Source organism: Anguilla rostrata, chromosome 7 (assembly GCF_018555375.3).
Source record: "Anguilla rostrata isolate EN2019 chromosome 7, ASM1855537v3, whole genome shotgun sequence".
Lineage (NCBI taxonomy): Eukaryota > Metazoa > Chordata > Actinopteri > Anguilliformes > Anguillidae > Anguilla > Anguilla rostrata.
Window position 1 is genome coordinate 32052736 of NC_057939.1, and position 14436 is coordinate 32067171.

At 38.1% G+C, this 14436-nt stretch overlaps 1 protein-coding gene across 6 annotated transcripts in view; it reads right to left on the bottom strand.

Moving 5' to 3' along the window:
* Positions 1-14436, bottom strand: part of pigg (phosphatidylinositol glycan anchor biosynthesis class G (EMM blood group)) — a 213505-nt gene that overhangs the window by 75318 nt on the left and 123751 nt on the right. For 2 of the 6 annotated variants that reach the window (XM_064341956.1, XM_064341954.1), the window contains exon 11: positions 7077-13120. The exons of the other annotated variants lie outside the window; for them this stretch is intronic. In XM_064341956.1, the coding sequence (XP_064198026.1) occupies positions 13059-13120 (62 nt within the window). In that variant the 3' untranslated portion in view covers positions 7077-13058. Of the gene's footprint in view, positions 1-7076; positions 13121-14436 lie in introns of those variants that run through there. 6 annotated transcript variants of the gene reach the window in all.

Below are 14436 nucleotides of genomic sequence, written 5' to 3' on the forward strand. Positions count from 1 at the left end.
TATGCCCGAAATGGAAGCAGACCCGATAAGCGCGGACACTTTCTCCTCAGTCTGCGTCAATGCAAGGCTGGAATCCAGCTGGCCTCCTCCAGTCAGCTGGGTGCTGCGCCTACGGGCTGCAACATGGTTTTTGGTGGCGAGTTTGAGGTCTGACCATTTTTTCTTCACCTAAATATAAAGAATTATGGTATAAGCTAATTACTACTATATATATATATATATATATATATATGGAATATTTAATTTATACATCCATGATATATATATATATCATGGATGTATAAATTAAATATTCCAACCTCGGCTGGAGTTCGAATGTCCACGGCAACGCTGTTGACCGCAGCAGTGATTTCCTTCCACACTGCATTTTTCTGACTTCCTTCTATGCCACTTTTCAGGCTGCCAAATAGAACTAATTGGTTCAGATCCTATTTCTAGGTCGGAGAAATTTCTCTTCTTGGCCGTATTATGCTTCTCCATGTCGTAAACTCTAGGGGCGAGGCCTCTAAACCGAGAATATATAGGGGAATGATATTTGAATGACGATTGTTTTAAGCCGCCGCATTTATCAACGCCCGATCATTCTTACGCTGTGATTGGCGAGATACGAACGTTTCATGAATCACACGTGAACCCTGTCGTAAGATGATTCCTGTGCTCGGATCTACGCTGGTTTCTACGTTAGATTGATAAATGAGGGCCAATATGTGTTTATTTACTCCTGTGTAATAGAGCTTGCTGTCACTAGCGTGTACATTATTCCCTATTAATTTAAATTACGTAATGTTATTATTGATCCGCGTCGTATGAGCTTAAGCCAGTGATAATACCTCCTTTGGATGTAAATACCTTCAAATTATAGCTGAAGGTCTGCACTTTGAGCTCATATTCATTATTTAATTTCAACTCCAATATGCTGTGGTAGACCGCTAAAATAACAATAACTTTGTCAATGTCCAAATATCTATGGACTGGCTGTATATTGGTTTACTTCACATAGACATTGGATTGATAGACACACATACTGGTCAGTCATTCATGCAAATATTGGTTTGTAATTGTTCCTTAGAAATTGGTTTGGTATGTAGCCTACACATCTATCGGTTTGATTGTCATGTATATTGAGTTGGTATTTGTATGTATTGGTAAGTAATTCACGTATATATTGGTTTTCTACTTACACATCTATCGGCTTGATTGTCATGTGTATTGATTTGCCTCACTTTAATATTGGTTTTCATTCACAAATATATTGATTTTCAATTTACACATATTGGTTTGTTTTTCATGTTTATTGGTTTGCTTCACATTCATACTGCATTAATATGGGCACGTATTGCTCAGTCATCAGCGCATATTGTTTTTTTATTTACGCATCTATTGGTTTGATAGTGATGCATATTGGTTTGACACAGGCATGTATTCGTCTTTTGCGCATATATTGGTTTATTTAGCTTAGACATTTTTAGGTTTTATTCCCATTTAAATCTGTTTGGTGTGCATATGTATAGAGTGTTGCAGTCTTTTTGTATGCCGACCCCGGACATTTCTTCCACCATGGGTTCCCTCGGCATATTTCCAATGCTTTTTTCCCATAGGGATTTAGTTTTCTGCCGAAAATAATGTCTGTGGTCAACAAAAGCCTAAGAAAGATTCACTTTTTGTTCTACACCCATTAAATTACACCCATTCATATCGCAACGATTAATTTCTAAGCCGTTATGTGCTTTTGAAAAGCAAGTTGCTAGCAAGTTGCTATTTTGAAATGTAGGGGACTGAGTTTTTATTTGCATTAAAAGGGTAGCCTACTGTCACAAAAAATTTGAGCTGGGCTGCAAAAGCGATCCGGGTGATGTAATGACATTATAAAATAGCTGCTATAGCTATTGTGACGTACTTAAAGTTTTGTTACACCGTCCGTTGCTATAGAGGGTATGCACATGACATCACAGTAAGTGGAAGTCACTGCGGTTACACCCACTGAATGGCAGAAAGACTACTGAGTGGCAGTGTTAGCGTTCAGCTTGAATGCTGCGAAAACACAAAAAACACATCTAAAATGGGAAAGAGCTGTTGTGCGATTGACTGTACAAATAGGTTCAACAAGAAATCGGAGCTATCTTTTTACAGACTGTCGAGAGCTAAAGAAAAGAGAAGCAAATGGATCGCTGCAATTCGCAGAAACAACTGGAATCCAGGCACCGAAACGTGGATTTGCGATTGTCTTTTTGTGTCAGGTATGTTGGATTTCTGGGTAAAATCATACCTTAAGTTATGTACTGTATTGATTACTCATCAATTAAATATTTAGCATCTTTCATTTATATTCTGTGTAACTGTAAAGTTTTTGTCAGCATTTATTAAAAAATCATCCATGATGATGAGCCTTGTGTTCTACAAACAAAGGGGGGATGGTTAGATAATTTATATGCTTGGCTAGCTAACACTAAGGTATGATTTTACCCAAAAATCCAACATACCTGGCACAAAATAACAACATCAACATCAACATCAACAATTTTTCAACATCAGGTGAGAATGGGAGGGCAAATGGCCTTTCTGTAATGAATATGCATTGGGTAGGACGACCTGCCAGCTAAGTAGGCTATTCACACCTGGCCGCATGCCTCCCCACCACTAAGACAAAGACTCAGTGAGCCATTTAGAAGACAGAAACAAAGACATCTTTTGATTTTCAGAACCTTTATTGAAGCAAACTATACGCATGGAAGATGAGATGAGACTGGTGTACTCTTGCAACGCTTGCGTGGCCTCTTAGCTAGTGGTGAACTAGGCCGTGTTTCCTGATCAGCATCTCTGTAAATATGATAAAAACAAAATTGTTAGGAAATGTGACATCAAATCAAACTTTATTTATATAGCACATTTCCTTCAACAGGTGAAAATTAAATGTGCTTTACAAAAAAGGGACAAACCACTAACTAATGAAAACAAAACTTAGGAAATGTGACATGGTTACATCATATACAAACAAAGAACCAAACAAACACAACCAGACGCAGAGAGGTAGCCTATAATTTTGAGAAGCAATGGTTAGAATCGTTCGTAGTGTGGGAATTTACAAGCGCGCATATTAGTGAATATTCCTACAAACACACAGAGAATGTAATACAGCACACATTTACAAATAATGCAAGCTATCAACGAAACAACATTAGCTAAACTAAATAAACTAAAACTAAACTAAATCAACTAAAATTGATATTCCAGCTCAACTACACGCAACTCATCAATAACAATGCCTCAATCTGAAGTAGGCTAGGTCTGTTTAGCTAAGTGGTTATTATATTGCTATTTCCCGAATTTACTTACAGTATGCTAATATCGATTGTGCGAGGACATCAGTTTTAGAATCTTAGCCACGCCACGGGCTATTTATTACCAATATGATCGAAAAACATAGTCTACCTGATACTTCTAACACAACCAGACGCAGAGATCCTAGCCTATAATTTTGAGATGCAATAGTTCGAATCGTTCGTAGTGGGAATTTACAAACGCGCATATTGCTGGATATTCCTACAAACACACAGATAAGTTGCAATACAGTACACACTACCAATATTATCGTAAGAAATACACTTACTCATGAAGTTGATCCTCAGCTGGATCAGTTCGCAGTTCGAAATGACACCGTTCTTCATCAGTGTCAGCTTCAGTGTCCGGACCTGATGAGTTGTTCGCGTCTTCATGGTCGCTCTCCCACAAAGCATGAAAAACGTCCAGTCCAGTCATTCGTGGCATTTTCCGAAATGAAATGTAAGGATTGCCCGAGAAGACGTGGGCTATGCTTCTGTATGACATTTTATCCTTGTTTACAGTAGGCACTCTCGCACATCAAACGCATCGCCCCTCCCCTGCCATCGATAGCGATTAGCATGTCATTATCTTGTGAATGTGGTCTGGGCGTACTTACTGCCGAGCGAAAATCACATATTAATGAGAAAGACTTAACACATGGCAATGGTCTGTTTGATCTAATTTTAAATAGCTTAAAACAATTCATATTATTTTGTCAATGGACACATTGGAATGCCACGATTCTAAGGTTTATGTCAATGTCTTTGTTGTGTCTTTATGACAAAAGCTTGCAAAGTTATTCATCCAAATAACAACGAAATCTTGTCGAGCTCCGCCGGCGGACTAAAAAGGTAGCTCTTGAGTTTACTTTTAAAAATATCGACATTCTCTGCTGCCCTCAGGTCTTCAGGAAGGTTGTTCCAGAGGCGTGGACCATAGTAATAAAAGGATGCCTCACCTTAGGTTTTTGTTCTGACTTTAGGGATGATTAGAAGGCCACTACCAGAAGACCTGAGGGTTCTAGAGGGTTCGTAAGCTAAAAGCAAATCTGATAAATAGATAGGACCAAGACCATTAAGAGCTTTATAAACCAATAAAAGGACCTTAAAATCAATTCTGAAGCAAACTGGTAGCCAGTGCAGAGACTTTAAAATTGGTGTAATGTGTGCTCTCTTTCTGGTCCTAGTCAACACACGTGTAGCTGAGTTTTGCAGTACTTGTAATTGAGCTATATTCTTTTTAGGGAGACCAGAAAGTAGAGCATTACAGTAGTCAATTCTGCAGGTAATAAAGGCGTGCATTAATGTATTGGCTCGAGAGAGAGAAATGGTCGCACTCTGGCAATGTTCTTAAGATGGTAGAATGCATTCTTAGTTATGTTTCTAATGTGAGGTACAAAACTAAGATTTGAATCAAAGATAACTCCTAGGTTTTTTACTTGTTGACAGGGGTTTAATGCCAGTGCTTGCGGTTTCACATTGAGTTTGTCTCTCTGAGCTTCAGTACCAATAACCAAGACTTCAGTTTTGTCCTGGTTGAGCTGAAGAAAATTCTCTGCCATCCACAACTTGATATCTAAAATGCAGTTAAAAAGGGCATCTATTGGCCCTGAGTCATCAGGAGACATGGCAATGTAAAGCTGTGTGTCATCAGCATAGCTATGGAAATTTATGCCGTGCCTCCTGATGATGCTTCCAAGCGGCAGCATGTAAAGGTTAAAAAGTGTAGGACCTAAAATTTGAACCTTTATAGCTTTTAGATGAACATTCATCCATGCTTACAAAAAATTCTCTATCGGTAAGATGAGATTGAACCAGTTAAAAACAATACCAGAGAGGCTAATCAGACTGTGAAGTCTACCTAGAAGAATTGAGTGATCTATCGTATCAAAGGCAGCGCTTAAGTCAAGTAGTACTAATATAGAAAGTGTTTTCATATCCATATTGGACCTGAGGTCGTTTACAACCTTGACTAGTGCTGTCTCAGTGCTATGATTGGCCCGAAAACCAGATTGGTATTTTTCAAAAATATTGTAGGAGTTCATAAAATCATTTAGCTGATTAAAAACAAGCTTCTCTAAAATTTGACATAAAAATGAAAGATTTGATACTGGTCTGTAGTTATTAAGGAGTGAGGCATCTAAATTGTTTCGCTTCAGGAGAGGTTTAACAATGACGGTCTTTAGAGCAGTAGGGAAGACACCCATCTGAAGAGAATAATTTACAATGTTAATTAAATCTTCATCAAAAAAGCTATAAACTGTTTTTAAAAAGGATGTGGGAATGAGGTCTAAAAAGCAGGTTGTGGGTTTTAATTGGGAAATAACTTTGCCAAGTATCTCAGGATCAACCAGGGCAAATCTCTCCAGCGTTTCCTCAGGTAAAAACAAGGGTTCTGGGGTATTAAGATTCATAGGCTGACATTGACATAGATTTGATCTAATAGTGTCTATTTTATCTCTGAATTGGACTGCAAATTCTTCACATTTGGAGTTGGTAAACATACTGCTAGACTTCCTAAAAACAGGGTTAATTAAAACAGTCAATGGTTGAAAAGAGGATTTTGGGGTTATTCCAGTTGTCGGTTATCAATTTTGAGAAGTGTGCTTGTCTTGCATGTTTAATTGCCTTATTATAAATAGTCAGCTGTTCACAGAAAATTTTTTGGTTGACCATTAATTTATTCTTTCTCCATCTTCTTTCTGCTGTTCGACAGTTTCTCTTTAATTGAATCCTACAGACGAAGAACCATATAAGTCCATTGTTTCAATTTCTGGATAATCAAACCTTTCTTATTTTAGACCTGTGTACATCATATTATTAATGTTTTGTATTGAAGATATGGAACACACACTTCTTTCTTACGGTTAGATTTGTTTTTATTTTGCTAAATGAAAAAAAATGGAAGTTATTAGAACTTATATTTTTGGAATGTGGAAGAACAGTGTCCAATGCATAATAGCAGCTCGAACCATTTGAATTAAGACTGTATTATGTTTAACACATTCCTGTTGCCATCATGTTTGTCAGGAAATCTAGGGTAAATGCAATACAATACTGACTTCTAGATTAAAATCGCCTCTCATATGAAACAGCATAAAACTCAGTGAACAGCTGCAGTTTCCTTTCCTCCGTTAGTTTGGAGCATTCCCTCGCACACGTATTGGCACACACCTTCCCCTTGACAGCAAACAGAAAAAAATGTAATGTTAGCTACACAAGATACTGATAGCTAGTAACATTGACATATTGTAGATAGAATTACAGCTTTATTAAGGTTGCTAGCTAGCTAACTATATCATAATTTGATACAACGTAACAGCTAACATGATCACTGAATTTCATCAGGCAACAACCGTTGTTAGCGAGTTAACTAGCTAGTTAGAATGTTTCATATACAGTTCTTCCACGTACCTCTTTGGGTGGACTTTTTCCCTCTTTCGCCTCTCCTTTTCTGTTTACATATGGTTTCCCCGCATCCCTCAAGGTCTTGTGTTTTCGGTCCATCCATTCATTCACATTTTTTTTCTTTTCTTTCCTACATTTCGCCTATTAAGGTCTGTGGCAGACATGCATACAGCCTATACTATCATTTTGGCTTCTGGACATATACGGTTTTTCCATGTGAGACTATTTTAAAGTTTAAAATATAGAGTATCAATCGTGTGAAAACATCCATATAACAGCCCCAATATACAAAGTGGGCATCACACGATCATTTTTTGGACTTATACGGTTGTTTGTCGCAAGGACTCAATTGTTTAGTTTCCTCATTTCTCCATGGAGGTGCCAGAATAGAAGTAATCTTTTTCAGTTTTAGTGGGGCCACTGTGTCAAGGGTTGACCTTAATTTACTGTTAAAACTATCTATAATAAAATCACAAGAAGACGGTAAAATGTCTGCAGCAGTGTCACGTAAAAGGTCAATAAAAGTTGCAGCCACTTCCGTAGTAAGATAGTGCTTCCTGACAGTTCGTTCTGGAATATCCCGTTGTATAAAACCATTGACAGTAAAAAAAGACACAGAATTGATCGGAGATGCCTACATCCACAGCTGAAGAGATATTAGCAGACAGAGGCCATGGGTTATTAAATGATCTAACATGTGGCCTTTGTTATCAGTAGGTTGATTAACATGTTGGATAAAATTCATACAGTTCAACAAATTTAAAAATTCCAAAGCAGAAGAGTCTGATTGATTGTATATGTGCAAGTTAAAATCGCCTAAAATAATAATTCTGTCATAATTGGTGTGTATAATTGAGAGTACTTCTGAAAAATCTGAAATAAAAGAAGAGCATCATTTGGGTGGCCTGTAAACTATCATACACAGTATAGGAGGGCTGCTAAAAATAATGGAGTGATATTCAAAAGATGTGTATTCATACCCGCATGAACTACTAGTGTGTTCCCGGAGGGGTTTGCTCTCAGTACGTCACAGATTTTAGCAGACATATCGTTGACAGTGCAGCCGGGGCAACAGAAAGCTGTGGAGGATTGTGTTTTTACATTCCTAATAATGGAGTCCCCGATAATGACCGTCGTAGGATCAGCCCGAGGACTGGGACCGCTGAGGGGTGGAGACAACTGAGGGCTCGAGTCGGCCTGAGAGTCTCCGGTGGTGGATGGACCCGGGGGGCTATCCTTAGCCCTAGGTTTGCGCCCAGGAGGTTGAGCCAGCGGCTCGGTGCGATGAACTATGGACATACGGTGGAAATATCCCGGCTACAGACAGATTAGCCCCAGAAGCGGAAGGAAAGGAACGCTGGGTCTGGCCAGCCAAAGAGGGGAAATCCTGCAAGTCCAAGATGTTAAATCTGTTTGCCAGCGGGATGAGTTTTGGTGAAGATGGGTGAGAGAGGCGCTTACCACTACACTTTCCCCCAGAGACCACGGACCAGGGCACCGCTTGGCTGGGAGTTGAGCCAGCCAAAACTTTCATTCTAGCGCCCAGGTCGGACCACAAGTCGTGGGACTGGATAGGAGCAGCCTCAGGACATGAAGCAGTGGAATTAGCTAAGTGGAAGCCAAGGCACAGTGCTATCCAGTTCACCAGCAGTGGCGGCGGTTGCAGGGCCCGGGGCAATCGAGTCGAGGAGGAGCTCGTCATCCTTTATCTGGTGAAGCACTGATATTCTTCCATCCAATTCGGTGATTTTCTGATCCCGGGGCGATCTCACAAGCCGGCAGAGAGGTGAGTGGAGAAATAGTGGGTTAGAGTCCTTTATTTACTTTATTAATATTATATATCAAGTGACTCTCTCAGGTAGCAAGCCAGTGGCGGCCTCGATTTACACAGGTGTCGGCTTCACCGCTCCGCTATCCGTCTCCGTAACTCGACCCTGCTTCTGCTTTTTTTCTTTATCTTTAAAAGGTTGAATCCAGACACGGCGGCTATAATGGAGATTTCCACTGAAGTTCCAGAAATGGATAAATCCAGCGAGAGCAGACAATATGAAAGTATGAAACAGTAAAACAATAAAACGCAAGAAAACTATAAGAACAATATAAAATAAAATAAAATAAAAACGATATAAAATAAAATCAAATACTAAAACCGCGGGAGCTCACGATGATCACAATATGCAACCAAGGGCTGAAACGCTAACAAAATGCCTGTAGCTAGCTAAAAACATTAGATTTAAGCATGTCAAAGGATTATTTTAGCACCCTATGTTTACCTGCGTTAGTCTAACCATAGCTTGTTACTTCAATGTAGCGACAACGTTATAACGGTCTCTGAAAAACGGTATTTGCCTTTGGCTCGGGGGGCTTCTGGTGAAACTGATGCAGAAATTAACCGTAGTTTAAACTTGGCAGCTAGAACTTAGCTAACGTTAGCTACTTATTACCTGCAATTGTATTTACGCTAGCTAAGTAGATATCATTTTAGCTTCCCCTTCTTAGCCATCTACAAGCTTGTTGAAACAATGTCGCTAGCTAACTCCTTTTTTCGAATGACAGTAACGTACTGTAGCCTGTAGCTAGCTTGTTAGCTTGTTAGCTGACAGGCCACTAGACTCCAATGTTAGGACAGGTTTTTCGGTTTGGCAGCTTATAAAAACTTAGTTCTGGGTTCTTTACCCAGTTGGTAGTGCACCTCACCACACAACAGCTTTTTTCTGTTGTTTGCTAGCAGATGAAAGTGACAAGGAGGCACCTTCACGCAATACAAAGTCAATGGAGAGCGATGAATTGTTTTCCCCTCCGGTGTGGGCGGGACTTAATTGCGCTCTGTCGCTATGCTGATGCTGTCAGCTTCCAGCCTGAAATGCGATCGTACTAGTAAAAGGCTACACATGTCATCTAACTTGCAAGTAGTTGGCTATCTCCCTGGATATGTATTAAATCTTTTTAACAGGAAAAAAATACAAATTTATCCACAGAAATGTACGGGGCACTGTTCAGGAAAAAATAATCCATACAGTGTAAAAATGCATTGGTTACTTGGCATATTGGTTTGATATGGTATGTAGGCTATTGATTTTTCATTGACGCTATTATTGTCACTGGCGCTATTATTGGTTTGTCATTTATGCATACATCGGTTTGTAATTGCGTCTATTGGTTTGATTGTCATGCATGCTGGTTTGCTTCACTTGCATATTGGTTTGATATAGGCTACGCATGTATGGATTAATAATTTGTGTTTATATTGCTTTGTTGTTTACGTATATATTGGTTTGACATTTATGCTTGTATAGCTATTGGTTTGTTATTGACGCATTTATTGGTTTGTCATAAACATTGGTTTGCTTCACATATATATTGGTTTGCGATAAGCATGCATTGGTTAGCCATTCACACATATATATGTTTTGTATTTACACATCTATTGGTTTGATTGTCATCAATATTGGTTTACTTCACATAGACATTGGTTTGGTAGATGCACATAGCCTATTGGTTAGTCATTCACTCAAATATTGATTTGTAATTGTTGCTCATATATTGTTTTGGTATTTACACATCTATTGGTTTGATTGTCATTCACGCATATATTAATTTTGTATTTACACATCTATTGGTTTCATGTATATTGCTTTACTTCACATTTACATTGGTTTGCTATTCGCATGTATTGTTTAGTCATTCACACACATATTGGTTTTATATTTGCATATCTATTGGTTTGATTGTCATTTATATTGTTTTGCTTCACATTTATATACTGGTTTGCTATTCACATGTATAAATAAACCAATATATGCGCAAACCAATACATGCGAATAGCAAACCAAATAAATGTGAAGCAAACCAATATAGCCTACATGACAATCAAACCAATAGATATGCAAATAGAAAACCTATATGCATGAATGACTAACCAGCGCATGCTCATAGCAAACCAATATATATGCAAATCAAACCGATGTTCGTGACAATCAATCAATAACAAATCAATATACAAGCTTAAATGTCAAACCAATACATATGTAAACAACACACCAATGTGCGATGTATGCATAAATGACAAACCAATGCATACTATATCAAACAAATATTTATGCCAAGCAACCGATACATTTTTACACTATAGCCTATGGATTTTGTTTCTTCCGAAACTGCACCCCATACTTCCCTCTTCCCTGTAATCACTCTCATTGGAGCGATATGCATCATCGCACACTGGCAGCAGGTCGGGAATTGAAATTAAAAAGTGATATGTCGGAGACATTTCACCTTAATAAAAAAAACACTAACTAAAATGCTTTATAGCTACCACACTGTAAGCAAGATATCGGTGAAGATCAAGGTTACATGTAAAATCTTGTAGTTTGAACTAGGTTAATAAGTTAATAACTGATTAACATCGAGAACATTTCACAGTGAGTTTTTCTTGTTATAAAATGTGTAATAATGCCTTCAATGTGATTTAATTTTTTATAACCATTGATATTGGCCAGCATACAGTATAGCCACAAATGCTCGTAAACAGCATAATATTTTCTGACTTCAAAAGTGAAAAAGTAACATCATTGAACTGTCAATGCACTTTCGAAACAATTTAATAGCTGTATCTACTCAAATTTTGTTAATTGACCTGTTAAATTCAGCCCAGATACCAATTTTGTTTTATGTTTGTATGTGGAATTGCTGTTGTGATTACACTGCCGGTAGAACGTTCGGTTAAAAACCGCAATCTAGTTTGTAACCTTTTTAAAACCAAAAGGTTCAAAGCAGCACCAAGACAAGTCAACCATTTCGATACACTATCCAGGCTGCTTCAACAGAGTCAGTTGTAGGATTTAAGCAGTGGTTACAGCAGTGGCATGCTGATGGTAGTTCTGCTGCAGCTGCAGAGATATTTGGCTTTGAGAGCAGCGCTAAACTTTTTCCCCAAGAGTGGTGTCTGGTCAATAATGTTAATCCAGCGACACTGAGGCGGAGATTAATAAGGGACTGTTTGAGAAACATAAGGGAAATGAAGGTGGCCGTAAAACAAATTAACTGCTCCTTGTGATAGTGAATGCCTGCCAGCTAGTTAACTAATAAAAATGTTTGCATGTACTTTTCAGGAATTATGTGAACTTTTGGACATTTTTATTCAAACAAACAATAATATAGGCTAAGTCTGACAGAATGACTTAAAATTTAGAACAGTTTACATTGTCATTTTCCATTCATATTGTTATGAATTTTGAATCCCAGAATTTTAGCAAGCTATCCGTTTTTCTTAATTAGATATGAGCACTACACTACTTGATGTCTGTGTCTCTTCAAGCAATAGATGTCTTGATATAGCTAACACTCTTCATCAATGTCATTGATGAAAGACAGTTTGATTTATGCCTCCAATTGCTCATTTCCGCAACAAAAGGAACCTGCGTGGTGCAGGGTGAATGGAGGTCTCTAAATGAAATTTAGTTCGGATTATTAAACTTTCTTTCTGGAAAATTTTGGAGAAAATAGAACATAAAAAATTGTTCAAATGGGTTTCTACATGAATGTTCAATATAACAGCTTTTATTACTTCCTATTACCGTCCAACATTGATTTCTGTGCCTACAGCGACCTAATTTCATAAATATTACAAAAACATTTGTGGGAAAACTATTTTCTTGTAATAAAAGGCACAACTGAATCAATTCCAACAGTTGTATTTCTAAATTATAGTGGTTTTGTTATATAGGCTGAGGGAAAAATGTATCAAGGCATATTACCGACACACTGAGAAAAGCGCTAAAATGTGCAAAACATGACAGAACAGAAAATGGAAAAAAATTTAAAGAATTACTAAGTACAGTATTTTTAAAAGCTATTTCTTCAGTCATAACAAGCGGGGACTGTAAACAAATTGGTTACATTTCAGCAGTTGTCTTCTAGTCTATTCGGTTAATTTCAAGTCTAAATTTGAGTGAAAACCTGAAAATATGTCAGAGGTGTTACAGTATGTCCACAGAGTTCTAAATCATTTCCATAACTACAAGGCCCACAGTTATTTATTCACCCTTTAAAGTCTTTATCAACTTAATCACAAGATTGCAATGAATTAATTTTGTGAGATTATATGCGTAAAACAATTTCAGCAAATAGGGTCAGTCATTCAGTTGCTCAATAGCATGCCAGAGGAGAGAGTGACACATTCACACCTGACCGGGTATGAAGACCTGCTGCTTGGGGTTTTTTTGTGAAGAAACGCATGAATACACATATTTTCTTTGACATCTGCCAGTAAAAACCATCGAATACAAAAGTAACAACTAATTTTTATTCAAAATATTGTGGTGTCAGGTTTCACGTTCCCGTGCTTGCTTGTTGCTGGTGTCTCTTGTCTGCACACATCTTTGCTGGTCTCTCTAAAAAATTCCTCAAAAAAAACTGTTTAATATATTAATTGTTTATTTCAGTAATTCAATAATTGTTTATTTCCCCAATTCTATAAGAGAGTAACTAGACACTGACAGGAGAGACTACAAGCAATTTATCTTGAAAAATTCTACATTAAAAACAATTTTACTATTACAATCAAAACAATCTGACTATTAGGTTTCACAGTTTGACCATGTAGTTTGCTGAATAACCATTTATAAACATATATTTCACTCAAATACACACGAAAATGTTACGGGTAACAAGCATGTCCCTATTTACAGCTTGTCACTAAAATTTATTTTAATAGGAAAGGAGAGGAAAAATACGAGCAACGGCAATTTGACCACAAGCCACTGTTCTAGTTCTTGAGTCTCGTGGTCAGTGTTAACTGTCAAATATGGTTTTGTGATATGTTTTTTTTTCCGAAAAACAAAACTAGAAATACCGCCTCGTGGTTGTATGCCTCCGGCAACCAGCAGTCAGTGCTCTGTTTTTCGCGGTGATGTATATAAAATGTCATTACTTCATCATTTTATCCTATCAGACATTTGTGTGAAACTTTGTCATAATTAGCGTATGAATTCTTGAGTTATAGCCAAAAATGTGTTTTGAAAAGTTGTCCTTGAGGCCAAGTGGACGTGTGTGCCAAATGTGAAGAAATTCCCTCAAGGCAAAAACGTGTTTTGTATTCCCTCAAGGCAAAAACGTGTATGTGAGGTCACAGTGACCTTCACCTTTGACCACCAAAATCTAATCAGTTCATCCACTCCAAGTGGAAGTTTGTGCCAAATTTGAATTAATTCCAAGGCGTTCCTGAGATATCGCATTCACGATAATCGGGACGGACGGACGGACAAGCCAAAAACATAATGCCTCCGGCCACGGCTGTGCCGTCATTGAGGCATAAAAAAAGTGCTAATCTTCCTCTGCCAGGAAGATCCCTTGGGGTGGTAGGACCACGCCTACTGGTTAAGTATACACACGCACCTGTTACAATTTTGGACAATTTTTGTCCTGCTGGAAGACCCAGTTGCGACCAAATTTGAACTTTCCAGCTGATGTCTTGAGGTGTTGCTTCAGTATTTCTAGATTATCCCCCACAACATGATACTGCCACCCCCATGCTTCACAGTTGGGATGGTGTTCTTTGGATTAAATGACTCACCTATTTTTCTCAATACATAACACTGATCATTATGGCCAAACACTTCAAGTTTTGTTTCATCTGACCAGAGAACACTCCCCCAAAAGGCTAGGTCTTTGTCCTTGTGATCACCTGCAAACTTCGTTCTGGCTTTTT